The following is a 27,711-nucleotide window of genomic DNA, read 5'->3' as shown; positions in this document are numbered from 1 at the left end:
TCTCTTTTTTAAACGAAAAGGAAATTTAATTACATGCTTAATCATTTATGTTGATGATATGATAATAACAGAAAATGATAAAGAGGAAATTTTTAACTTAAAAATGAACTTATTTAAAGAATTTGAAATGAAAGATTTGGGCAGACTTAAGTATTTTTTGGGGATTGGGGTATTACGATCCCAATGGAGAATATTTATCTGTCAAAAGAATATGTTCTTGATTTTCTTGCAGAAACATGTATGATTGATTGCCAACCAGCTGATACTCCAATGATTCCAAACCAAAAGTTATATATGGAAGACGAAGCTGATCTTGCGGACAAAGGGCAATACTAAAGGATGGTGGGAAAACTCATCTATCTTGCTCACACTCGGCCAGATATAGCACATGCAGTTGGAATTGTGAGCCAGTTTATGCATCAACCACAGGTTCACCATATGGAAGCTGTAATAAGGATCATCAGATACTTAAAGAAAACAGTAGGCAATGAAGTTGTATTCAAAAAGAATGGGCACCTTGAAGCGCAAGTTTATACGGATGCAAGTTGGGCTGGAGAAAAAGGAGATAGACGATCAACTTCAGGTTTCTTCACAATAGTTGGAGGAAACTTAGTTGCGTGGAAGAGTAAGAAACAAAAGGTCGTTGCCCTATCAAGTGCTGAATCAGAATTTAGAGGAATCGCAAAGGGAGTGGTGGAAGCTTTATGGATTCGAAAACTCTTGACAGAAATAGGATTCCCTCCAAAAGAAGCTATTCAGATCCTCTGCGATAATGAAGCAGCAATCGCAATCTCAGAAAATCCAGTTCAACATGATCGAACAAAACATGTTGAAGTGGATAGACACTTTATCAGAGAAAAGTTGGATGCAGAAATAATTTCTTTAACATACATAAGATCAGAAGACCAATTTGCCAACATTCTTACTAAATCTGTAAACGGAAGACTCTTCAGTGATGTTCTTGGGAAGTTGAATATTGGGAACCTCACTATTCAACTTGAGGGGGAGTGTCAGAATGAGTCACCAATAAGTCAACAATAGTCAAATTACCATTTTAGGTAATTAGACTTACGGGATCAGAAGCTGCACTTCATCATTTCCTCAATTGGAAGCATAAAAAACTGCACAAGATCAACGGCTACAAGCACCAAGACAAAACATCTTTTTCCTTATTTGTAGAGGTGGTTCCAAAAAGTTTAATGGAGCCTAACCTCAAACTAGAATTAGCTGTTATATCTCTAAGTGTATATAAACACACTTCAACTTGTAAAAACACAGAATACAAGTGTATCAATCCAAAGTTTATGAAAAACTGATCAATACATACAATTACAATCTTTATTTCTCTTAAACAAACATCGACTTCGTATATTTTAATGGCAATATCGATGTCATTTTTGTGTGTTGAGTCTATTTCATAAACTTTAGCTACTTATTTTATAATGAAATCGATTTCCACTCACGCAAATGACAGGGGTTGCTGGATAAGGAGTCAAAACAGGAACATGACATGCATCCGAAACACTAGCATATAGGTGAACATTAATTAATAAACAACATGCATATATAGGTTGTTTACTATACTTCATTTACAATTTTACATATGCAAAGCCTTTGGTTAAACATAATAAAAACCATCTGGCTCTAGTCCATAAAACCAGAGTCTTAAACCTTAAACCTTATAATGGACTCAAACTTGAGACACTAAATTGAAGGTCATCGGGCGCGGTCTACACTTGGCTAACAAAGGATGAGCCTTGGCCATGGTGAACCCGGGACCCTCGCTCATATCAACCATCTCTTCACCAACCCTTTCCCAGTTGAAACATTGAATAAGTAACCCCAATATTAACTCGATCATACGCATAGACAATTCGTCCCCAGGACAAATCCTCCTTCCAGACCCAAATGGCATGAACCTAAAATCATCTCTTGTCCCTTCAATCCCTTTAAACCTTTCTGGATCAAACGTTTCAGGTTCACTCCATAAATTGGGGCCATGATGTAAGGACCATAGATTTACGATAAGAGTGGTCCCACGTGGGATATGATAGCCTCCGACCACACAATCTTCGGATGACTCGTGTGGTAATGGAAGTGGGGCGGGATGGTACATCCGCAAAGTCTCGTTCACAATACAATGAAGGTAATGTAAGCTGGTTATGTCTGATTCATCAACAAGACGGTGTTCGCCCACATGAGTGTCAATTTCATTTTGAGCCTTCTTTAGAACTTGTGGATGGTTTAGCAAAAGTGCAAAAGCCCATTCCATAGTTGCAGCAGTAGTATCAATACCAGCTGATATTAGGTTCTAATTAATCATCATACAAATATTAATTAGCCATGAAATTTAGTAAAGCGCAAAATTTGAAGTGGACACTATAAGATCACTAATAGTCATAAAATCAAAATAGTATTCATGAGAAATAACCTCACTAGCACCATAACTTATGGTGGTCAGGGAAAAGGTCAGTAACGGATACGAAATAATCCGGTTAGGCTGCGCAAATCTAAGACCCTTTCAGGTAGCTTAAACAGAGAAAACCTTGCCTGTTATTACAAGGGTGTAACTAACCCCACCATAAATTGCAAACAAGTTTTAATGACATTTTAAACTTTACATTGTGCCACCACCCTGTAGGGATGGCAACTGGATAGATATGGGCAGGATATAGGTAGTTTCAGCCTGAACTCGATTAATAAACCCCGTCCCAAACCCGGATCCATACTTAGTTGGATCCTCATTTATTTACTAATTGTTGGGTTTACGGGTGTTTTCTCCATCCGTACTATGTCCCTATAGATGGCTTATGATATCTTACCAAAACAAAGGTTTTAATAAGTTCATTGGTGTAGTACTCAGGATCTGTTTCTTGCAACTTCAACAACACTTGAATCATTGTGTTTTTCTTATTACCAACTTCAATGTTTCTATGTTGATCAATCAACCCTTGAAAGAACTCATCTCTCATCTTTTGCAACGCGATCAATCTAGGCTCCAATCCTTTCACTCCTAACCAATTTAAAATCGGTATGTAATCGCCTAAATTCGACGAACCAGCTAACAAAACCGATTCCCTCAATATCTCCTTAAACCGATTTCCTTCAACATCCATATCGTCTCCACCAAAATACCTTTTCCCAGCTATCATCCTCATCATCAAGTTTAACGTCAACTCATGAAACATCGTCTTTAAGTTAACCGGTGACGAACATTCAGATAACAATTTCCCTACAACAAGTTGTCCTTCATTCGCGCGAATGTATTGAAGTTCTTGGAGACGGTGAGATGAGAAGATCTCAACGGTTGAGATCTTGCGAAGGTTGCGCCAGTGGGCCCCGTATGGGGCCCAACCTATGCTGGTGTAGTTGGACCCGAGAATCTTTCCGGTTAGTAAACGAGGACGGTTAGCGAATATGATATCGTTTTTGGTAAAGCATTCATTGGCGAGCGATGGGGACGAGACTAAGAGGACGCAGCGGGACCCAAACCGGAGTAAAAGAATTGGTCCGTGTTTTGCGGAAAGAGTAGCAAAGGTTTTATAGAGTGGTTTTTTTAAGAGGTAAAGGTGACCGATAATTGGGATTGTTGGGAAGATAGTTGGTGGAAGGTTGGGTGGTTTGCGACGGAATTTAGTGACGAACAAAAATGAAAAAGCAGAGAGTATTGCGAGGGTTATGTACACATGATCCATAATATGATGTTCAACAGACCATGAAGCAGCTGGTATATATATAAATAACTGTTTATATGTAGAACAGACAAAGTTTGTATATTTGCATTAGTTTATGAAGCGTGGGAATAATATAATAAGTGAACTTAGATATTAATAAAAGTAGTTGGTATTCATCTTTTTTTCTTAATGGGGTGTATTCAAATAGATTTATTCTTACTGTCGCCATCATGCTTAGGAGTAGTTAATATTCATACTTTGCATATAAAATATTTTATTTAATTTAATTATTAAAAAAGATATATATATATATATATATATATATATATATATATATATATATATATATATATATATATATATATATATATATATATATAACTACTTTAACACAGTTTATTTTAATATAATAAGATTAATTATAGCCCTTACTCTAATATGTTAAACTATATATTTCATAATTTATTATAAATTTCTAAAGTTTTGTCCATGTTGAATCATCTCTTTAGTGAATCATCTTTCTCATCACCTCTAACCTCCATTAAACCTTACTCTAAAATCTCAAAATTTTTCTTAAAAATTTGATTGTATATATTTGATGCCCTTGGATTTGTGATGCCCAGTGCGGTCGCACTTGCCGCCCTACCCTAGGTCCGGCTCTGATTATAGAAAAGTGCTACTGAGGAGCAAGTATAAAAAGTATAGGTTTATTATTTAAATTAAATAATATATTAATATATACTCCCTCCGTCTCATTCCAATAGTCCACAGACAAAAACACGCAGTTTTAGGAAATTCCACTAACTTCATTTCTCCACCAATGAAATATTTTCTCTCTCCAGATTCACCAATGAAATATATTCTTTCCTTTCTATTTATGGAAGTGGACTATCAGAATGGGACAACCCAAAATGGAATACTGACCTATTGGAATGAGACGGAGGTAACTAAGTACAATTGTCTGTAATGGGGATAACTAGTGAAAATACGGACCGTGCGTTGCGGCGGTGATATTTGGTAGTACATTTTTTTATGAAAAATTGCTATGCGGTTTTGTAGAGCTTATATTATTCGACTTCATTTATAGAATTGCTATGTTCGTCGACATAGCTTCTATACATATTAGGTTCCTAATATTGTCTGCTGATTACACAAATATTACCTACTTAGTACTACAAACCTTACATACTGCATAAGTATTACAAAATTAACATCAAAGCATACCTAATATTACACAACTTAGTATTGTCTTAAATAGCATTTATACACATATAGTAATATCAAAGTTAGTCGTTCTCCTCTTTGGTTCTTGTTCTTCAGTTGAGATGAAGAGTGGTCTTTTTGTGGATGGATTGACTTCGTGTTCTTTTTCTTGGCTTGGTGTCTTTGGGACGGGTGTTGGGTTGCCTAAGGTGCTGCATCTGCTTTGGCTGCAACATATGACTTGTGTTAATTAGTATTATTTTCATAATTATGTACCATTTATCATCGTACCCCATTGTTGTGACCCATGTGTTAGGAATTTATGGACCCAACAACGATCACCAATCAATAGATTGTGATCCCACAAACGACAAACGGACTAAATAAATGCAAGAAAAGTAAAAGACACAAGAATTTACGTGGTTATATGCAATCGGTATGATTGCTTTAGTCTACGGGCAACTAGAGAGCTTTTTTTATTGATTTTCGTACATAGGGTTACAGAATACAAAGGGTATATTTATAGTGCTAATCAAAATTAGGAAACAAATCAAATAACTTGATGGCCACGAACAATGTCGCGTTTCGCGACACCCCGTCGCGTTTCGCGACACCCCATCGCGTTACGCGATGAACTGCATCCACACGCGACAACCTTGATCAAAACGCGATAGTCATCAAGCCCTGATTACTGATTGATATGTCGCGTTCCAGCTCCACATGTCGCGTTCCAAACCGTCGCGTTTCGCGACAAACCATGCCCGAACGCGACCTGGTACCTGTTTCTCTGTTTTGATCTTCTTTGCACATCCAACAATCTCCCACTCAAAGGAGAGCAAAACCCAGAAATCTCGTCAACCCAAAAAACCATCCATTTCAACCAAGAACGTCGAACCACCTTTCATACCGCCAATCAAACATGGAACACGCAAACTCAACATCGCTGGAAGAGCAGACTTTCGATACAAGGTCTTCAACACTACTTGTCGAAATCAAAACCAATAACCCTTAGAGCTCTCTAGTTGCCGTCTTCTTTCATCAAGTAACAAGAAGACCAGTTGAAGCTATGCAAAGCTTCAACTTTTCGATCGTAACCACCTTAGTACACATATCAGCAGGATTCTCCGTACCAGGAATTTTCTTAACAACTAAAGTACCATCTTCAATAAGTTCACGAATTTTATGATACCTTATCTTTATGTGTTTCGTACGACCATGAAACACCGGGTTCTTCACCAAATGAATAGCACTTTGATTATCACAGTGCAAGACATAGTCTTGTTGAACTCGTCCCAACTCAAACATAAAATTCTTCACCCATACAAGTTCTTTGCATGCTTCTGCTGCTGCCATATACTCAGCCTCCGTTGTTGACAGCGCAACACAACTTTGAAGCTTGGACATCCAACTAACCGCCGTCTTACCAACCGTGAAAACATACCCCGTAGTGCTTCTTCCCGAATCGTCACAACCACCCAAATCAGCATCAACGTACCCTCTCAAAATGGAATCACCTTTAGTGAATTGCAACCCCATTTTAGAAGTACCTTTCAAGTAGCGCAAAAGCCACTTTATACCTTCCCAATGCTCTTTACCCGGATTCGACATAAAACGACTCACAACTCCCACTGCATAAGCTATGTCGGGTCTTGAACAAATCATTGCATACATAATACTACCTACTGCCGACGCATATGGAATTTGAGCCATCTCCTCTTTGTCTACTTCCGTTGTATGTGCTTGACTTTTTGTTAACTTTAAGGTACCGCCTAAAGGCACGGATCTTGCCTTTGAATCACCCATGTTGAACCGCTCTAACACTTTCTCGATATACTTGGTTTGAGACAAAGTTAAAGTACTTTCAACTCGATTCCTTTCAATACTCATCCCGAGTATCCGTTTAGCAGCCCCTAAGTCTTTCATCTCGAATGCGTGAGACAACTTTCTCTTCAACCTGTTGATCTCTAACATGTCCGAACCTGCAATCAACATGTCATCAACATAAAGCAACAATAAAATATAGGAGGACTTGAATTTCTTCAAGTAGCAACAATGATCCGACTCGCTTCTTGTAAAACCACTCCTTGTCATAAATTCATCAAACTTCAAGTACCATTGCCGTGGTGCTTGTTTTAACCCATACAGACTTTTCTTTAATTTGCAAACCCATCTCTCTTTACCAACTACCTCGAAGCCCTTTGGTTGCACCATATAAATCTCCTCTTTAAGATCCCCATGTAAAAATGCGGTCTTTACATCTAATTGTTCTAGATGTAAGTCATCAGCAGCAACAATACTCAAAACCAAGCGAATAGTAGTCATCTTCACAACCGGAGAAAAGATCTCATTATAATCAACTCCTTCTCTTTGTTGAAACCCCTTAACTACCAACCGAGCTTTGTACCGCTTTTTCCCGTTCAACTCATCTTTGACCCGAAAGACCCATTTACTGTGCAACGCCTTTTTCGTTGGAGGTAATTTCACTAAAGACCATGTCTTATTCTTGATAAGTGACCCCATTTCTTCTTTCATAGCAAGCTCCCACTGTATGGATTCTTTAGATTGTCTTGCTTCAAAATAACTCTCGGGTTCACCATTTTCGGTATAGAGCAAATAGTTTGCCGATGCAGAAAACCTAACAGTAGGTTTGGGCGTTCTACTAGAGCGTCTCAATGGTGGAGTAACGGGTGGTGGTGATCGAGTTAAGTCACCATCATCCCCACCAATAGAGCTCTCATCATTTTCGGAGCTAGCACCACTCTCCGAATCATCTCCATCACTTTGATCCTCACCGTCAATTGGCAATTCAATAGTTCCCAAACTCCCACTAGAACCTGTATTCACATCAACAAACTTATCAAGCATAACCGGACTATGACTAGAATTAACCGTTACCTTGGTGTCATACAACGAGCTTTCATCAAAAGTAACATCTCTACTACGAATCACCTTCCTTGCCTCATTGTCCCAACACCTATAACCCATGTCATCCAACCCATACCCGATAAAAGTACACTTTCTTGATTTTGCTTCAAGCTTGTCTTTGTCAATGTCTTTGGTTTTCACATACACATTACAACCGAAAACCCTTAACGGTGTTTTGAGCCAAACTCACCTTTTTATCGGTCCACTCTTCCTCTGGAATTCGAAACTCTAACGGTGTTGAGGGTCCCCTGTTAATCAAATAAGCTGCCGTATTCACTGCATCTGCCCAAAACATCTTTGGTAGACCCGCATGTAACCGCATACTCCTAGCCCGCTCATTGAGCGTCCGGTTCATGCGTTCGGCAACCCCATTGTGCTGTAGTGTTTCCGGAACTGTTTTCAACATACGAATACCATGTTCCGCACAATAGTCTTTAAATTCTTTACTACTGTATTCTCCTCCATTGTCAGATTTCAAGCACTTAACTTTCAAGTTAGTCTCGTTTTCAACAGCAGCTCTCCACACTTTAAAAGTAGAAAACACATCAGATTTAACTTTAAGAAAGTAAACCCATACCTTTCTTGTGGAGTCATCAATGAAGGTGACATAGTAGCGGGAACCACCATGCGACTCAACCGTTGTAGGTCCATAGACATCAGAATGAACAAGTTCAAGCTTCTCCTTCTTTGGCGCAATTCCCGATTTCCCGAATGATACCTTCTTTTGTTTCCCCATAGTACATGGCTCACAAAACCGATATTCACTTTCTTCAAACCCGGAATCTTCCCATTAGAAACTAGCAACTTCATCCCCTTCTCACTCATATGCCCTAGTCTTCGGTGCCATAGAGTAGAATCGGCCCCTACATTACTCGTCACATTAACCTCATCATCATCGAACACCTCGACCATGTATAAAGTTCCCCTTTTATGTCCCGATACCTTGACTTGACCATCCTTTAGAACACGCCATTTGCGATCACCGAAGGTAGTATGATTACCTTCTTCATCCAATTGACCTATAGAGATAAGCTTCCTTTTCAAATCCGGAATATACCTCACATCTTTCAAAGTCCAATTGGAACCATTGGATGTCTTCAATATCACATCTCCAATGCCTCTTATGTCTAAGCGTTTGTCATCTGCCAATCTCACCTTCCCCCGATACGCCTTAAAATTCTTCATCATCTCCTTACTAGGATTAGCATGGAATGATGCACCCGAATCCATGATCCAAGCTTCAACCGAATTTTCAACACAACACACCAAGGCGTCATCCGTATCGTCGGAAGTGAAGTTCACCCTAGCTTTATCCACCTTTGGATTCTTACATTGAGTGCTAAAGTGACCCTTTTGATTGCAATTCTAACAAACCGCAGATTCTCGGTCCTTAGAGTTAAACCTCTTTTTGAATTTCTTACCCTTCTTCGTACCCTTATCGTTCTTCCTGCCCCTGTCGGTATTTAAGAGCGACCCCGATGATTCCCCGGAATTCCTCCTACGAGTTTCTTCCCCTAGAATCAAATCCTTGATCCTCTCAAGCTTGAGCTTAGTGGTTCCTGTGGAACTACTAACTGCAGTAACTGTACCCGACCAACTTTCAGGCAAAGACGAAAGCAAAATCTGTGCCTGAAGTTCATCATCAAACACAATCTCCACCGAGGCCAATCTTGTAATGAGATTGTTAAAATCATTGATATGATCTGCAGTACACGCACCTTCTTTCATCTTTTGGTTGAACAATTGACGCATGAGAAAAACCTTATTAGCGGCGTTAGGTTTTTCATACATGTTTGTAAGTGCCTTTAAGCACCCAAACGTAGTATTCTCGTTAATAACGTTATATGCAACGTGTTTTGCAAGAGACATCCTAACCGCTCCTAAAGCTTGGCGATCTAGGAGATCTCAATCTTCTTGTTTAACGCTATCCGGCTTATTCTCTTCAAGTGGTAAGTGTAATTTTTTCTGGTACAAATAGTCTTCTATTTGCATCTTCCAAAATCCAAAATCTTTCCCATCGAACCGATCAATCCTAAACTTTCCTTCGTCCGCCATCGCACCCAATACGAACCTTGTGCTCTGATACCAGTTGTTAGGAATTTATGGACCCAACAACGATCACCAATCAATAGATTGTGATCCCATAAACGACAAACGGACTAAATAAATGCAAGAAAAGTAAAAGACACAAGAATTTACGTGGTTATATGCAATCGGTATGATTGCTTTAGTCCACGGGCAACTAGAGAGCTTTTTTTTTTATTGATTTTCGTACATAGGGTTACAGAATACAAAGGGTATATTTATAGTGCTAATCAAAATTAGGAAACAAATCAAATAACTTGCTGGCCACGAACAATGTCGCGTTTCGCGACACCCCATCGCGTTACGCGATGAACTGCATCCACACGTGACAACCTTGATCAAAACGCGATAGTCATCAAGCCCTGATTATTGATTGATATGTCGCGTTCCAGCTCCACATGTCGCATTCCAAACCGTCGCGTTTCGCGACAAACCATGCCCGAACGCGACCTGGTACCTGTTTCTGTGTTTTGATCTTCTTTGCACATCCAACACCATGGTTCTTCATCTAATGCCTACTAATTCGTCAGTAGAATATGAGAAGAATGTGAATACTGTTGTTCCAGAGTCGTTAGTGAAACTTACCTTAAAAGGGTAGTTGTTAAGTGTTGTCATTGGCAACGTTATTAATATGTACATAATATCGTGTACATAATTGTACCAAGTCCATCACTAAGTCAACCACAGAGTGACAGTAGTTCAATAATCTTAGGTTATTGCATAGAGTAACCTTAGTGTTTCAGAGAGTCAATCTCGAAATATTGTTAGCTGAATAATCTTAGGTAATTACATAGATGTAATTAGTCAAGCAGAGAGTCAAACACAAAATAGAAGTAGGTCAATGGTCTTTGCTTAAATCAAGAAGTATGTAACTTAGTAAACAGTCTCCGTTTGTTTCATGATTCAGCTACTCCAAATTTGGTGGGGTTCCTTCTAACACTTTTTACATGACGTGCAGCCGTAGTATAATCAAATTTTATTTGTCATTATATGTCTGATTATTCCTTCACACATATACAAACGTCCCTACAAATGTTGTTTTTTTTAGTTTATGCGTATAAGGCATTTGTGGGTATTTATTGTTTATACCTTATATATGCTTGGGTTATATTGCAACAGTTGGGCCAATGTAACTGTTGGGTCGGTGAGGTACATGTTGTCTGTCTGCAATAGAGGTTTGTCTTCGAATTTTTCCTGCAATTGTTATGGATATTTGGTTTGATTATTGTTGGTTCCATTTGCTATTTTTTGTCTTTTATTATTTAGGTGGTACTTACAGCTCTATTGTTTCGTGGAACTCGTCAATATATGGATTGTAGTAGTAGGGCGTGCCGGAAGTTCCTCAAAGCCGAGTTTCCCCTATATATGTGGAATGTGCATATTAGATGTTAGTGGGATCATATCTGCATTACCACACTGTTTTAATATTATTTTTTTCTGTATTCATTCCAAACTTACACTGGTTGTCTTTAACCCAACAAACAGTCACCACTAAAATAACTGTCTTTGGCAGACAGTGGTACGTTTCCATGTCAAAGTTTATTGCAATGTCGTTTCATAGTGTTAGCTCGATCGGTATGAAACTGTATGAAAAGGTCAATGTTTGTTGTTGTTATATTAGATCCGGAGTTTCTTATGGTATGAAAAGTGAAGTAAATTAATATTCTATAAATTTTTAGTTGCAAATTGTGTTAGAATTAATATGCAAGTCATAATACAAATCTATACTACCGTTTATATACGGGCATATAGGGTCACACACTTTAGCATTTAGACACCAATTATTATATATTGTTCATATATATAATTTATAACATATAATTTGAAAAGCATTATTTAATTAAATATGATTTAATTAAATTTTTTAAAGAAAAAGTTTTAAGTAGTAGAGTGGTTGAATTATATATAATTTGGTTAACAACTTCAAAAGAGTCATATATTACTCCATATTTCGTTTGGCATAAAGATGCGAAAGCAACACAAATAATTAAAAAAGGTTTTCAGTGGTATTTAAAGATTAGACTACTTGTCCAACATGCAGTTTTTGAAACCACTCTCACTTATTCATGATATACAAATCAAAATGAATATTTTGCTTCTATGGACTCCACTGAAATAAGAGTTGATCTAGATCAACATCATGACCTTACAAAGGGTTGTGTTGAATTTGTTCCTCCAGCTGAATACATGGTTCGGCCACCAATGCCACCATTATATTTTTTCTTGATCGATGTATCAATATATTCCGTTAAAAGTGGAATGCTTTAGGAGCAATAGGAAGATTGTGAATTTATTTTGCTCTTCAATGTTGTAAACAATATTTGATATTGTTTGAGGTTATATACGGACTAGCATCCGATTGGTGTTGTTCGAGGTGCTGTGTGGATCAACCATGGAGATATTCATACACTTTGAATATATGTTTCAACCTAGACATGAAGAGTTCTTTCTACCATTTTTGCATCGCTCGTTAAAGGTATATCTAAACTCCACTTTGTGAATTATTTAGTTGACAATTATTAGTGGTGTAATTGAATCTTGTTGGGATCGTTAATCGTGTGAATGTTTTACTTGAAAGTTTATAATAAAATAAATGATGTTTATTTTAAAGTTAATAAAAGATGTTTATTTTACATTCCGCCGCGATTACACGGTTTTCCATCGGTGGTATCAGAGCCGCTTTTACACCATCTTAATTGTCTCGTGATTTTCTTTAGATTTAGCTTTGTGGTGTATTGGTCAAAGTCAAAACCTTTTTGGGTTTTAAAGTCAACTCGGTTGATCTAGACTTAACCTCATGCCGCACAAATATGGTTGAAAGAATATCACTACTTTAAATTGTAGATTTAATTATTATGGCTTGAATAATTGTTATAATTGTTGAGTGTTTATTTTCATGATTATACACATGCATTGTAACCATAGACAAGCCATATGTAGATTTTTAATAATGAAGTTATTAAAATTATGATTGCATACATAGACCGTAATGCCCCGACCTATGTGTTTGATTATATGTGAATGTTATGATTGTTGGTCATGGCAATTTTAAGCCATGTTGGTTATTGATTTATTGAAAGGCTATTTTGAAGTCAAAGTTGTATTATATTTATTTTTTATTTTCATAGTATTGTATTTATGTTTATTCTAAATTGTAAAAGTATTAGATTAGTTGTATTTTTCAATTTTAAATAAATACAATAAGATGAAGATTGGAGATAAAGATGCAACATGAAGTTTGACTTAGAACATGGCGAACATGTCAAGTTAACAACGGTGGCGTTTGAAAATTTTTCACTTGGTTCTTGAATCAAGTGGGAGCTATGATATTATCATTAGTTTGACGTCTTGATCTCATGTCGGCTCATGGGATCAAGCATAGGATTTTGGGCTAGGCTATGTATATGTGATGCATGATTATGTTTTATTTTTACGCATTTATATTTAATTGTTGATTATAATATATGCTAAATGTTTTTAATGAAAACATCAAATAAAACTAGTAACAAGTTTCAAAGATTAAAATTGATGATTTTAAAAAAGTTAAACTCTAATGAGTTTAAAGTTAAATGTTTTTGAAACTCAAATAATATATATGGGCGACATCTTTTAAAACTGTTTTAAAACGATACACAATGTGTATTTTTTATTTTTATATATAAAATAAAATAACAAACTAGACGCATAAACACGATTGACATATATATAATTGGTTATAATGTTTTTTTTAACTAATAGTGTAGCGAATCTTGTATGCATGCATTATTCGTTGACACGAACTTTTTCTAAAATACCCGTCAAATTTAAGTCATGCCATCCAATGAGCTTGCAAACACTCCTCGTTATTTTTCTGATCTAGTGAGATTAGGCTGAATTATAGCCACGAGGTGGAGTTTTCGATCTAGTAAGACTAGCGTGAATTTCCACTGTTTTCAAATTGGACGACTTAATCGTATTCACGGTGAGACCTGAGTTCGAGGCAAGGATGGGACAAACATGCCATTAGATAATAGTGGTTTGTTGGACTACATATATCTCTAGGTCCCATAAAGATCTAAGAGTTGTATTTGTAATGCAATTGGTACCCGCAACATACTAATAGACTCCATAACTGCTAGTTGATCAACAGATGTGGCTATGGAACCTCTATGTGGATCTTAGGCTTTCGTAAATTAATTGTTTTTAAATACAATAAAAACTTGGGTAGTTAATTTATTAAAGCTTAATATCAAAAATACTAAATTGAATCTTATATCTGTTGTAGATTTCAAATAATGAACACGTAAACCAAAACACACATCCTTCTTTGTTGGAGAAGGATAAACTCAATGTTCAAACTTCCTATACTGGCACAGTGAAATGTCCCGTTCATATTGATTATAAACGTTCCATATTAATTGATTTCGTGGCGAGGTTTTGACCTCTATATGAGACGTTTTTCAAAGACTGCATTTATTTTTAAAACAACCATAACCTTTAATTTATCGATAAAGGTTTAAAAAAATTACGTAGATTATCAAATAATGATAATCTAAAATATACCGTTTACACACGACCATTACATAATGGTTTACAATAAAAATATATTACATCAAAAATAAATTTCTTGAATGCAGTTTTTACATAATATCATACAAGCATGGACTCCAAATCTTGTCCTTATTTTAGTATGCAACAGCGGAAGCTCTTAATAATCACCTGAGAATAAACATGCTTAAAACGTCAACAAAAAATGTTGGTGAGTTATAGGTTTAACCTATATATTTATCAAATCGTAATAATAGACCACAAGATTTGATATTTCAATATACATCCCATACATAGAGATAAAAGTCATTCATATGGTGAACACCTGGTAACCGACCTTAACAAGATGCATATAGAATATCCCCTATCATTCCGGGACTCCCTTCGGACATGATGAATTCGAAGTACTAAAGCATCCGGTACTTTGGATGGGGCTCGTTGGGCCCAATAGATCTATCTTTAGGATTCGAGTCAATTAGGGTGTCTGTTCCCTAATTCTTAGATTACCAGACTAAAAAGGGGTATATTCGGTTTAATAATCCAGCCATAGAATGTAGTTTCATTTACTTGTGTCTATTTTGTAAAACATTTATAAAACTGCATGTATTCTCATCCCAAAATATTAGATTTTAAAAGTGGGACTATAACTCACTTTCACAGATTTTTACTTCGTCGGGAAGTAAGACTTGGTCACTGGTCGATTCACGAACCTATAACAAATATGTACATATATATCAAAGTATGTTCAAAATATATTTACAACATTTTTAATACGTTTTAATATTTTAAGTTTATTAAGTCAGCTGTCCTCGTTAGTAACCTACAACTAGTTGTCCATAGTTAGATGTACAGAAAATAAATTGATATATATTATCTTGACCCAATCCACGACCCAGTGTATACAAGTCTCAGGCTAGATCACAACTCAAAGTATATATATTTTTGGAATCAACCTCAACCCTGTATAGCTAACTCCAACATTACTGCATATAGAGTGTCTATGGTTGTTCCAAATAATATATATAGATGGGTAGATATTGAAATGTCCCGTTCTTATTGATTAAAAACGTTCCATATTAATTGATTTCGTTGCGAGGTTTTGACCTCTATATGAGACGTTTTTCAAAGACTGCATTCATTTTAAAACAAACCATAACCTTTATTTCATCAATAAAGGTTTAAAAAGCTTTACGTAGATTATCAAATAATGATAATCTAAAATATCCTGTTTACACACGACCATTACATAATGGTTTACAATACAAATATGTTACAACAAAATAAGTTTCTTGAATGCAGTTTTTACACAATATCATACAAGCATGGACTCCAAATCTCGTCCTTATTTAAGTATGCGACAGCGGAAGCTCTTAATAATCACCTGAGAATAAACATGCTTAAAACGTCAACAAAAATGTTGGTGAGTTATATGTTTAACCTATATATATCAAATCATAATAATAGACCACAAGATTTCATATTTCAATACACATCCCATACATAGAGATAAAAATCATTCATATGGTGAACACCTGGTAACCGACATTAACAAGATGCATATATAAGTATATCCCCATCATTCCGGGACACCCTTCAGATATGATATAAATTTTGAAGTACTAAAGCATCCGGTACTTTGGATGGGGTTTGTTAGGCCCAATAGATCTATCTTTAGGATTCGCGTCAATTAGGGTGTCTGTTCCCTAATTCTTAGATTACCAGACTTAATAAAAAGGGGCATATTCGATTTCGATAATTCAACCATAGAATGTAGTTTCACGTACTTGTGTCTATTTTGTAAATCATTTATAAAACATGCATGTATTCTCATCCCAAAAATATTAGATTTTAAAAGTGGGACTATAACTCACTTTCACAGATTTTTACTTCGTCGGGAAGTAAGACTTGGCCACTGGTTGATTCACGAACCTATAACAATATATACATATATATCAAAGTATGTTCAAAATATATTTGCAACACTTTTAATATATTTTGATGTTTTAAGTTTATTAAGTCAGCTGTCCTCGTTAGTAACCTACAACTAGTTGTCCACAGTTAGATGTACAGAAATAAATCGATAACTATTATCTTGAATCAATCCACGACTCAATATATACGTATCTCAGTATTGATCACAACTCAAACTATATATATTTTGGAATCAACCTCAACCCTGTATAGCTAACTCCAACATTCACATATAGAGTGTCTATGGTTGTTTCGAAATATATATAGATGTGTCGACATGATAGGTCGAAACATTGTATACGTGTCTATGGTATCTCAAGATTACATAATATACAATACAAGTTGATTAAGTTATGGTTGGAATAGATTTGTTACCAATTTTCACGTAGCTAAAATGAGAAAAATTATCCAATCTTGTTTTACCCATAACTTCTTCATTTTAAATCCGTTTTGAGTGAATCAAATTGCTATGGTTTCATATTGAACTCTATTTTATGAATCTAAACAGAAAAAGTATAGGTTTATAGTCGGAAAAATAAGTTACAAGTCGTTTTTGTAAAGGTAGTCATTTCAGTCGAAAGAACGACGTCTAGATGACCATTTTAGAAAACATACTTCCACTTTGAGTTTAACCATAATTTTTGGATATAGTTTCATGTTCATAATAAAAATCATTTTCTCAGAATAACAACTTTTAAATCAAAGTTTATCATAGTTTTTAATTAACTAACCCAAAACAGCCCGCGGTGTTACTACGACGGCGTAAATCCGGTTTTACGGTGTTTTTCGTGTTTCCAGGTTTTAAATCATTAAGTTAGCATATCATATAGATATAGAACATGTGTTTAGTTGATTTTAAAAGTCAATTTAGAAGGATTAACTTTTGTTTGCGAACAAGTTTAGAATTAACTAAACTATGTTCTAGTGATTACAAGTTTAAACCTTCGAATAAGATAGCTTTATATGTATGAATTGAATGATGTTATAAACATCATTACTACCTTAAGTTCCTTGGATAAACCTACTGGAAAAGAGAAAAATGGATCTAGCTTCAACGGATCCTTGGATGGCTCGAAGTTCTTGAAGCAGAATCATGACACGAAAACAAGTTCAAGTAAGATCATCACTTGAAATAAGATTGTTATAGTTATAGAAATTGAACCAAAGTTTGAATATGATTATTACCTTGTATTAGAATGATAACCTACTGTAAGAAACAAAGATTTATTGAGGTTGGATGATCACCTTACAAGATTGGAAGTGAGCTAGCAAACTTGAAAGTATTCTTGATTTTATGTAACTAGAACTTGTAGAATATATGAAGAACACTTAGAACTTGAAGATAGAACTTGAGAGAGATCAATTAGATGAAGAAAATTGAAGAATGAAAGTGTTTGTAGGTGTTTTTGGTCGTTGGTGTATGGATTAGATATAAAGGATATGTAATTTTGTTTTCATGTAAATAAGTCATGAATGATTACTCATATTTTTGTAATTTTATGAGATATTTCATGCTAGTTGCCAAATGATGGTTCCCACATGTGTTAGGTGACTCACATGGGCTGCTAAGAGCTGATCATTGGAGTGTATATACTAATAGTACATACATCTAAAAGCTGTGTATTGTACGAGTACGAATACGGGTGCATACGAGTAGAATTGTTGATGAAACTGAACGAGGATGTAATTGTAAGCATTTTTGTTAAGTAGAAGTATTTTGATAAGTGTATTGAAGTCTTTCAAAAGTGTATAAATACATATTAAAACACTACATGTATATACATTTTAACTGAGTCGTTAAGTCATCGTTAGTCGTTACATGTAAGTGTTGTTTTGAAACCTTTAGGTTAACGATCTTGTTAAATGTTGTTAACCCAATGTTTATAATATCAAATGAGATTTTAAATTATTATATTATCATGATATTATCATGTATGAATATCTCTTAATATGATATATATACATTAAATGTCTTTACAACGATAATCGTTACATATATGTCTCGTTTAAAAATCATTAAGTTAGTAGTCTTGTTTTTACATATGTAGTTCATTGTTAATATACTTAATGATATGTTTACTTATCATAGTATCATGTTAACTATATATATATATCCATATATATGTCATCATATAGTTTTTACAAGTTTTAACGTTCGTGAATCACCGGTCAACTTGGGTGGACAATTGTCTATATGAAACATATTTCAATTAATCAAGTCTTAACAAGTTTGATTGCTTAACATGTTGGAAACATTTAATCATGTAAATATCAATCTCAATTAATATATATAAACATGGAAAAGTTCGGGTCACTACAGTACCTACCCGTTAAATAAATTTCGTCCCGAAATTTTAAGCAGTTGGAGGTGTTGACGTATCTTCTGAAAATAAATGCGGGTATTTCTTCTTCATCTGATCTTTACGCTCCCAGGTGAACTCGGGTCCTCTACGAGCATTCCATCGAACCTTAACAATTGGTATCTTGTTTTGCTGAAGTCTTTTAACCTCACGATCCATTATTTTGACGGGTTCTTCGATGAATTGGAGTTTTTCGTTGATTTGGATTTCATCTAACGGAATAGTGAGATCTTCTTTAGAAAAACATTTCTTCAAATTCGAGACGTGGAAAGTGTTATGTACAGCCGCGAGTTGTTGAGGTAACTCAAGTCGGTAAGCTACTGGTCCGACACGATCAATAATCTTGAATGGTCCAATATACCTTGGATTTAATTTCCCTTGTTTACCAAATCGAACAACGCCTTTCCAAGGTGCAACTTTAAGCATGACCATCTCTCCAATTTCAAATTCTATATCTTTTGTTTTAATGTCAGCGTAGCTCTTTTGTCGACTTTGGGCGGTTTTCAACCGTTGTTGAATTTGGATGATCTTCTCGGTAGTTTCTTGTATAATCTCCGGGCCCGTAATCTGTCTATCCCCCACTTCACTCCAACAAATCGGAGACCTGCACTTTCTACCATAAAGTGCTTCAAACGGCGCCATCTCAATGCTTGAATGGTAGCTGTTGTTGTAGGAAAATTCTGCTAACGGTAGATGTCGATCCCAACTGTTTCCGAAATCAATAACACATGCTCGTAGCATGTCTTCAAGCGTTTGTATCGTCCTTTCGCTCTGCCCATCAGTTTGTGGATGATAGGCAGTACTCATGTCTAGACGAGTTCCTAATGCTTGCTGTAATGTCTGCCAGAATCTTGAAATAAATCTGCCATCCCTATCAGAGATAATAGAGATTGGTATTCCATGTCTGGAGACGACTTCCTTCAAATACAGTCGTGCTAACTTCTCCATCTTGTCATCTTCTCTTATTGGCAGGAAGTGTGCTGATTTGGTGAGACGATCAACTATTACCCAAATAGTATCATAACCACTTGCAGTCCTTGGCAATTTAGTAATGAAATCCATGGTAATGTTTTCCCATTTCCATTCCGGGATTTCAGGTTGTTGTAGTAGACCTGATGGTTTCTGATGTTCAGCTTTGACCTTAGAACACGTCAAACATTCTCCTACATATTTAGCAATATCAGCTTTCATACCTGGCCACCAAAAATGTTTCTTGAGATCCTTGTACATCTTCCCCGTTCCAGGATGTATTGAGTATCTGGATTTATGAGCTTCTCTAAGTACCATTTCTCTCATATCTCCAAATTTTGGTACCCAAATTCTTTCAGCCCTATACCGGGTTCCGTCTTCCCGAATATTAAGTTGCTTCTCCGATCCTTTGGGTATTTCATCCTTTAAATTTCCCTCTTTTAAAACTCCTTGTTGCGCCTCCTTTATTTGAGTAGTAAGGTTATTATGAATCATTATATTCATAGATTTTACTCGAATGGGTTCTCTGTCCTTCCTGCTCAAGGCATCGGCTACCACATTTTCCTTCTCCGGGTGGTAACGAATCTCAAAGTCGTAATCATTCAATAATTCAATCCACCTACGCCGCCTCATATTCAGTTGTTTCTGATTAAATATGTGTTGAAGACTTTTGTGGTCGGTATATATAATACTTTTGACCCCATATAAGTAGTGCCTCCAAGTCTTTAATGCAAAAACAACCGCGCCTAATTCCAAATCATGCGTCGTATAATTTTGTTCGTGAATCTTCAATTGTCTAGACGCATAAGCAATCACCTTCGTTCATTGCATTAATACACAACCGAGACCTTGCTTTGATGCGGCACAATAAATCACAAAATCATCATTTCCTTTAGGCAATGACAATATAGGTGCTGTAGTTAGCTTTTTCTTCAATAACTGAAACGCTTTCTCTTGTTCATCATTCCATTCAAATTTCTTCCCTTTATGCGTTAATGCAGTCAAGGGTTTTACTATTCTGGAAAAGTCTTGGATGAACCTTCTGTAGTAACCAGCTAGTCCTAAAAACTGGCGTATGTGTTTCGGAGTTTTCGGGGTTTCCCACTTTTCAACAGTTTCTATCTTTGCCGGATCCACTTTAATACCTTCTTTGTTCACTATGTGACCGAGGAATTGAACTTCTTCCAACCAAAATGCACACTTTGAAAACTTAGCGTACAATTCTTCCTTCCTCAATACTTCTAATACCTTTCTCAAATGTTCACCGTGTTCTTGGTCATTCTTTGAGTAAATAAGTATGTCATCAATGAAAACAATGACAAACTTGTCAGGGTATGGTCCACACACTCGGTTCATAAGGTCCATGAACACAGCTGGTGCATTAGTTAAACCAAACGGCATGACCATAAACTCGTAATGACCGTAACGTGTTCTGAAAGCAGTCTTTGGAATATCATCTTCTTTCACCCGCATTTGATGATACCCGGAACGTAAGTCAATCTTTGAATAAACAGAGGAGCCTTGTAGTTGATCAAATAAGTCGTCGATTCTCGGTAGTGGGTAGCGGTTCTTGATGGTAAGTTTGTTCAACTCTCGGTAGTCGATACACAACCTGAATGTACCATCTTTCTTCTTGACAAACAAAACAGGAGCTCCCCACGGTGATGTGCTTGGTCGAATGAAACCACGCTCTAAAAGTTCTTGCAATTGGCTTTGCAGTTCTTTCATCTCTCTGGGTGCGAGTCTGTAAGGAGCACGAGCTATTGGTGCAGCTCCTGGTACAAGATCTATTTGAAATTCAACGGATCGATGTGGGGGTAATCCTGGTAATTCTTTCGGAAATACATCGGGAAATTCTTTTGCAATGGGAACATCATTGATGCTCTTTTCTTTAGTTTGTACTTTCTCGACGTGTGTTTGAACAGCATAGCAACCTTTTCTTATTAGTTTTTGTGCCTTCAAATTACTAATAAGATGTAGCTTCGTGTTGCCCTTTTCTCCGTACACCATTAAAGGTTTTCCTTTTTCTCGTATAATGCGAATTGCATTTTTGTAACAAATGATCTCTGCTTTCACTTCTTTCAACCAGTCCATACCGATTATCACATCAAAACTCCCTAACTCTACTGGTATCAAATCAATCTTAAATGTTTCGCTAACCAGTTTAATTTCTTAATTCCGACATATATTATCTGCTGAAATTAATTTACCATTTGCTAATTCGAGTAAAAATTTACTATCCAAAGGCGTCAATGGACAACTTAATTTAGTACAAAAATCTCTACTCATATAGCTTCTATCCGCACCCGAATCAAATAAAACGTAAACAGATTTATTGTCAATAAGAAACGTACCCGTAACAAGCTCCGGGTCTTCCTGTGCCTCTGCCGCATTAATATTGAAAACTCTTTCGCGGCCTTGTCCATTCGTGTTCTCCTGGTTCAGGAAATTTCTAATAATGTGGCCCGGTTTTCCACATTTATAACAAACTACATTGGCATAACTTGCTCCGACACTACTTGCTCCGCCATTACTCGTTCCGACACCATTTGTTCCTTTCGTTTTATTAACCCCTGGTCCGTAGACCTCACACTTCGCCGCGCTATGACCATTTCTTTTACACTTGTTGCAAAATTTGGTGCAGAACCCCGAGTGATACTTTTCACACCTTTGGCATAGCTGCTTCTGATTGTTGTTGTTGTTGCGGTTATTATTGTTGTTGGGATGATTGTTGTAGTTGATGTTGTTGTTATTGTTGTTGTTGTTGTTGTTGTTGGGCCGTTTGTTGTAGTTGCGATTGATGTTGCGATTGTTGGGATAATTGTTGCGATTATTGTTGTAATTGCTGTTGTTGTTGTATTGGTGATTCTTATCACCGTTTTCCTCCCACTTTCTTTTGACTTGCTTCACATTAGCCTCTTCAGCAGTCTGTTCTTTAATTCTTTCTTCAATCTGGTTCACTAGTTTGTGAGCCATTCTACATGCCTGTTGTATGGAGGCGGGCTCGTGTGAACTTATATCTTCTTGGATTCTTTCCGGCAATCCTTTCACAAATGCGTCGATCTTCTCTTCCTCATCTTTGAATGCTCCCGGACACAATAGGCACAATTCTGTGAATCGTCTTTCGTACATGGTAATATCAAATCCTTGGGTTCGTAACCCTCTAAGTTCTGTCTTGAGCTTATTGACCTCGGTTCTGGGACGGTACTTCTCGTTCATCAAGTGCTTGAATGCTGACCACGGTAGTGCGTACGCATCGTCTTGTCCCACTTGCTCTAGATAGGTATTCCACCATGTTAACGCAGAACCTGTGAAGGTATGCGTAGCGTACTTCACTTTGTCCTCTTCAGTACACTTACTTATGGCAAACACCGATTCGACCTTCTCGGTCCACCGTTTCAATCCGATCGGTCCTTCGGTTCCATCAAATTCCAAAGGTTTGCAGGCAGTGAATTCTTTGTAGGTGCATCCTACACAATTTCCGGTACTGCTAGATCCAAGGTTATTGTTGGTATGTAGCGCAGCCTGTACTGCAGCTATATTTGAAGCTAGAAAAGTACGGAATTCCTCTTCATTCATATTCACGGTGTGTCGAGTAGTCGGTGCCATTTCCTTCAAAATAGTCAAATGGAACAAGTTAATCATACAGAATATTAAGAGTAGTAAATAGTATTTCGTAGCATAATATGAACTCATTTATAAAAGCTTTTTCTTCATATTAGCATTTTATAAGTTTAAATTCGGGTAGTACCTACCCGTTAAGTTCATACTTAGTAGCTAATATACAATTCAACTACTACAATTCTATATGAAAAACTGATTATAATAATATTTCGCGTTCAAACTTTTACACAATATTTTACAAACTTACAATATCGCTTATTTTACATATAGCATGAAATATAGCACACAATAAATTTGATACAAGATGGTTGTGAAGATAATTCTAGCTAGTACACAAGTCGTTCAGCAAAGGCAATAAAGACACGTAATTCATACGTCCAGAAACAAGTCATGCATTCTGGTTTTACTAGGATTACTTCCCATCCTTGGTCTTGTGGAACATAACCGTTATGGCCATTGATAAGACAGCGTGTTGTAACATCGTCAAAGGGACGAGGGTTACGTAATGTCCAACAGTCCCGTAACAATCTAAAAACCTCATTTCTTACCCCAATTACCGACTCCGTCACTTGTGGGAACGTTTTATTTAATAGTTGTAGCCCGATGTTCTTGTTCTCACTTTGGTGAGAAGTGAACATTACTAATCCATAAGCATAACATGCTTCTTTATGTTGCATGTTAGCTGCTTTTTCTAAATCACGAAGTCCAATATTCGGATATATTGAGTCAAAATAATTTCTTAACTCATTGCGTAAAATAGCATTTGGGTTCCCCGCAATATATGCGTCAAAGTAAACACATCGTAACTTATGGATTTCCCAATGTGATATCCCCCATCTTTCGAACGAAAGCCTTTTATAAATCAAGGCATTCTTTGAACATTCTTCGAATGTCTTACAAACTGATCTCGCCTTACATAGTTGTGCCGAAGAATTCTGACCTACTCTAGACAAGATTTCATCAATCATGTCTCCGGGTAGGTCTCTTAAAATATTGGGTTGTCTATCCATTTTGTGTTTTTATACTGTAAAATAGACAAGAGTTAGATTCATAAAAAAAAATACTTATTAATACAAGCAATTTTTACATATATCATAAAGCATAAGCACAATATATTACATATATTACACCACACGAATACAACTATCTTATTCCGACTCGCTTGTTTCTTCTTCTTTGGTTTTGGTTCGTTTTGCCAAGTTTCTAGGGATATATGATGTTCCCCTAATACGAGCCGTCGTTTTCCACATTGGTTTAGAAAAACCTGGTGGTTTAGAGGTTCCCAGGTCATTGTTACAACTTAAGGACTTCGGGGGTTGACGATACATATAAAGTTCATCGGGGTTGGAATTAGATTTCTCTATTTTTATGCCCTTTCCCTTATTATTTTCTTTTGCCTTTTTAAATTCAGTTGGGGTAATTTCTATAACATCATCGGAATTCTCGTCGGAATCCGATTCATCGGAGAATTGGTAATCGTCCCAATATTTTGCTTCCTTGGCGGAAACACCATTGACCATAATTAACCTTGGTCTGTTGGTTGAGGATTTTCTTTTACTTAACCGTTTTATTATTTCCCCCACCGGTTCTATTTCTTCATCCGGTTCCGATTCTTCTTCCGGTTCCGATTCTTCTTCCGGTTCCGACTCTTCTTCTGGTTCCTCTTCGGGAACTTGTGAATCAGTCCACGAATCATTCCAATTTACATTTGACTCTTCATTATTATTAAGTGAGTCAATGGGACTTGTTCTAGAGGTAGACATCTATCACATAATATCAAACGCGTTAAGAGATTAATATATCACATAATAGTCACATGTTAAAAATATATAGTTTCCAACAAAATTTGTTAAGCAATCATTTTTCAAGTAAACACGGTCGAAGTCCAGACTCACTAATGCATCCTAACAAACTCGATAAGACACACTAATGCAAAATTCTGGTTCTCTAAGACCAACGCTCTGATACCAACTGAAATGTCCCGTTCTTATTGATTAAAAACGTTCCATATTAATTGATTTCGTTGCGAGGTTTTGACCTCTATATGTGACGTTTTTCAAAGACTGCATTCATTTTAAAACAAACCATAACCTTTATTTCATCAATAAAGGTTTAAAAAGCTTTACGTAGATTATCAAATAATGATAATCTAAAATATCCTGTTTACACACGACCATTACATAATGGTTTACAATACAAATATGTTACAACAAAATAAGTTTCTTGAATGCAGTTTTTACACAATATCATACAAGCATGGACTCCAAATCTCGTCCTTATTTATGTATGCGACAGCGGAAGCTCTTAATAATCACCTGAGAATAAACATGCTTAAAACGTCAACAAAAATGTTGGTGAGTTATAGGTTTAACCTATATATATCAAATCATAATAATAGACCACAAGATTTCATATTTCAATACACATCCCATACATAGAGATAAAAATCATTCATATGGTGAACGCCTGGTAACCGACATTAACAAGATGCATATATAAGAATATCCCCATCATTCCGGGACACCCTTCGGATATGATATAAATTTTGAAGTACTAAAGCATCCGGTACTTTGGATGGGGTTTGTTAGGCCCAATAGATCTATCTTTAGGATTCGCGTCAATTAGGGTGTCTGTTCCCTAATTCTTAGATTACCAGACTTAATAAAAAGGGGCATATTCGATTTCGATAATTCAACCATAGAATGTAGTTTCACGTACTTGTGTCTATTTTGTAAATCATTTATAAAACCTGCATGTATTCTCATCCCAAAAATATTAGATTTTAAAAGTGGGACTATAACTCACTTTCACAGATTTTTACTTCGTCGGGAAGTAAGACTTGGCCACTGGTTGATTCACGAACCTATAACAATATATACATATATATCAAAGTGTGTTCAAAATATATTTGCAACACTTTTAATATATTTTGATGTTTTAAGTTTATTAAGTCAGCTGTCCTCGTTAGTAACCTACAACTAGTTGTCCACAGTTAGATGTACAGAAATAAATCGATAACTATTATCTTGAATCAATCCACGACTCAATGTATACGTATCTCAGTATTGATCACAACTCAAACTATATATATTTTGGAATCAACCTCAACCCTGTATAGCTAACTCCAACATTCACATATAGAGTGTCTATGGTTGTTCCGAAATATATATAGATGTGTCGACATGATAGGTCGAAACATTGTATACGTGTCTATGGTATCTCAAGATTACATAATATACAATACAAGTTGATTAAGTTATGGTTGGAATAGATTTGTTACCAATTTTCACGTAGCTAAAATGAGAAAAATTATCCAATCTTGTTTTACCCATAACTTCTTCATTTTAAATCCGTTTTGAGTGAATAAAATTGCTATGGTTTCATATTGAACTCTATTTTATGAATCTAAACAGAAAAAGTATAGGTTTATAGTCGGAAAAATAAGTTACAAGTTGTTTTTGTAAAGGTAGTCATTTCAGTCGAAAGAACGACGTCTAGATGACCATTTTAGAAAACATACTTCCACTTTGAGTTTAACCATAATTTTTGGATATAGTTTCATGTTCATAATAAAAATCATTTTCTCAGAATAACAACTTTTAAATCAAAGTTTATCATAGTTTTTAATTAACTAACCCAAAACAGCCCGCGGTGTTACTACGACGGCGTAAATCCGGTTTTACAGTGTTTTTCGTGTTTCCAGGTTTTAAATCATTAAGTTAGCATATCATATAGATATAGAACATGTGTTTAGTTGATTTTAAAAGTCAAGTTAGAAGGATTAACTTTTGTTTGCGAACAAGTTTAGAATTAACTAAACTATGTTCTAGTAATTACAAGTTTAAACCTTTGAATAAGATAGCTTTATATGTATGAATCGAATGATGTTATAAACATCATTACTACCTTAAGTTCCTTGGATAAACCTACTGGAAAAGAGAAAAATGGATCTAGCTTCAACGGATCCTTGGATGGCTCGAAGTTCTTGAAGCAGAATCATGACACGAAAACAAGTTCAAGTAAGATCATCACTTGAAATAAGATTGTTATAGTTATAGAAATTGAACCAAAGTTTGAATATGATTATTACCTTGTATTAGAATGATAAACTACTGTAAGAAACAAAGATTTCTTGAGGTTGGATGATCACCTTACAAGATTGGAAGTGAGCTAGCAAACTTGAAAGTATTCTTGATTTTATGTAACTAGAACTTGTAGAATATATGAAGAACACTTAGAACTTGAAGATAGAACTTGAGAGAGATCAATTAGATGAAGAAAATTGAAGAATGAAAGTGTTTTTAGGTGTTTTTGGTCGTTGGTGTATGGATTAGATATAAAGGATATGTAATTTTGTTTTCATGTAAATAAGT

General features: G+C 35.9%; 1 protein-coding gene across 1 annotated transcript; it reads right to left on the bottom strand.

Annotated features, from left to right (window-relative positions):
• Positions 1–1,690: 1,690 nt before the first annotated feature.
• On the bottom strand, positions 1,691–3,695 carry LOC139867211 (cytochrome P450 81Q32-like). The gene is made up of 2 exons (XM_071855543.1): positions 2,823–3,695; positions 1,691–2,311 (listed from the first exon to the last, which is right to left on the bottom strand). The coding sequence occupies exons 1-2, from the start codon at positions 3,693–3,695 to the stop codon at positions 1,691–1,693; spliced, it is 1,494 nt and encodes a 497-aa protein (XP_071711644.1).
• Between the last annotated feature and the right edge of the window lie 24,016 nt (positions 3,696–27,711).

This window comes from Rutidosis leptorrhynchoides, chromosome 9, assembly GCF_046630445.1.
Source record: "Rutidosis leptorrhynchoides isolate AG116_Rl617_1_P2 chromosome 9, CSIRO_AGI_Rlap_v1, whole genome shotgun sequence".
Taxonomy (NCBI): Eukaryota; Viridiplantae; Streptophyta; class Magnoliopsida; order Asterales; family Asteraceae; genus Rutidosis; species Rutidosis leptorrhynchoides.
The sequence above is the reverse complement of the archived record's forward strand: the minus strand, read 5'-3'. Positions and strand labels throughout refer to the sequence as shown.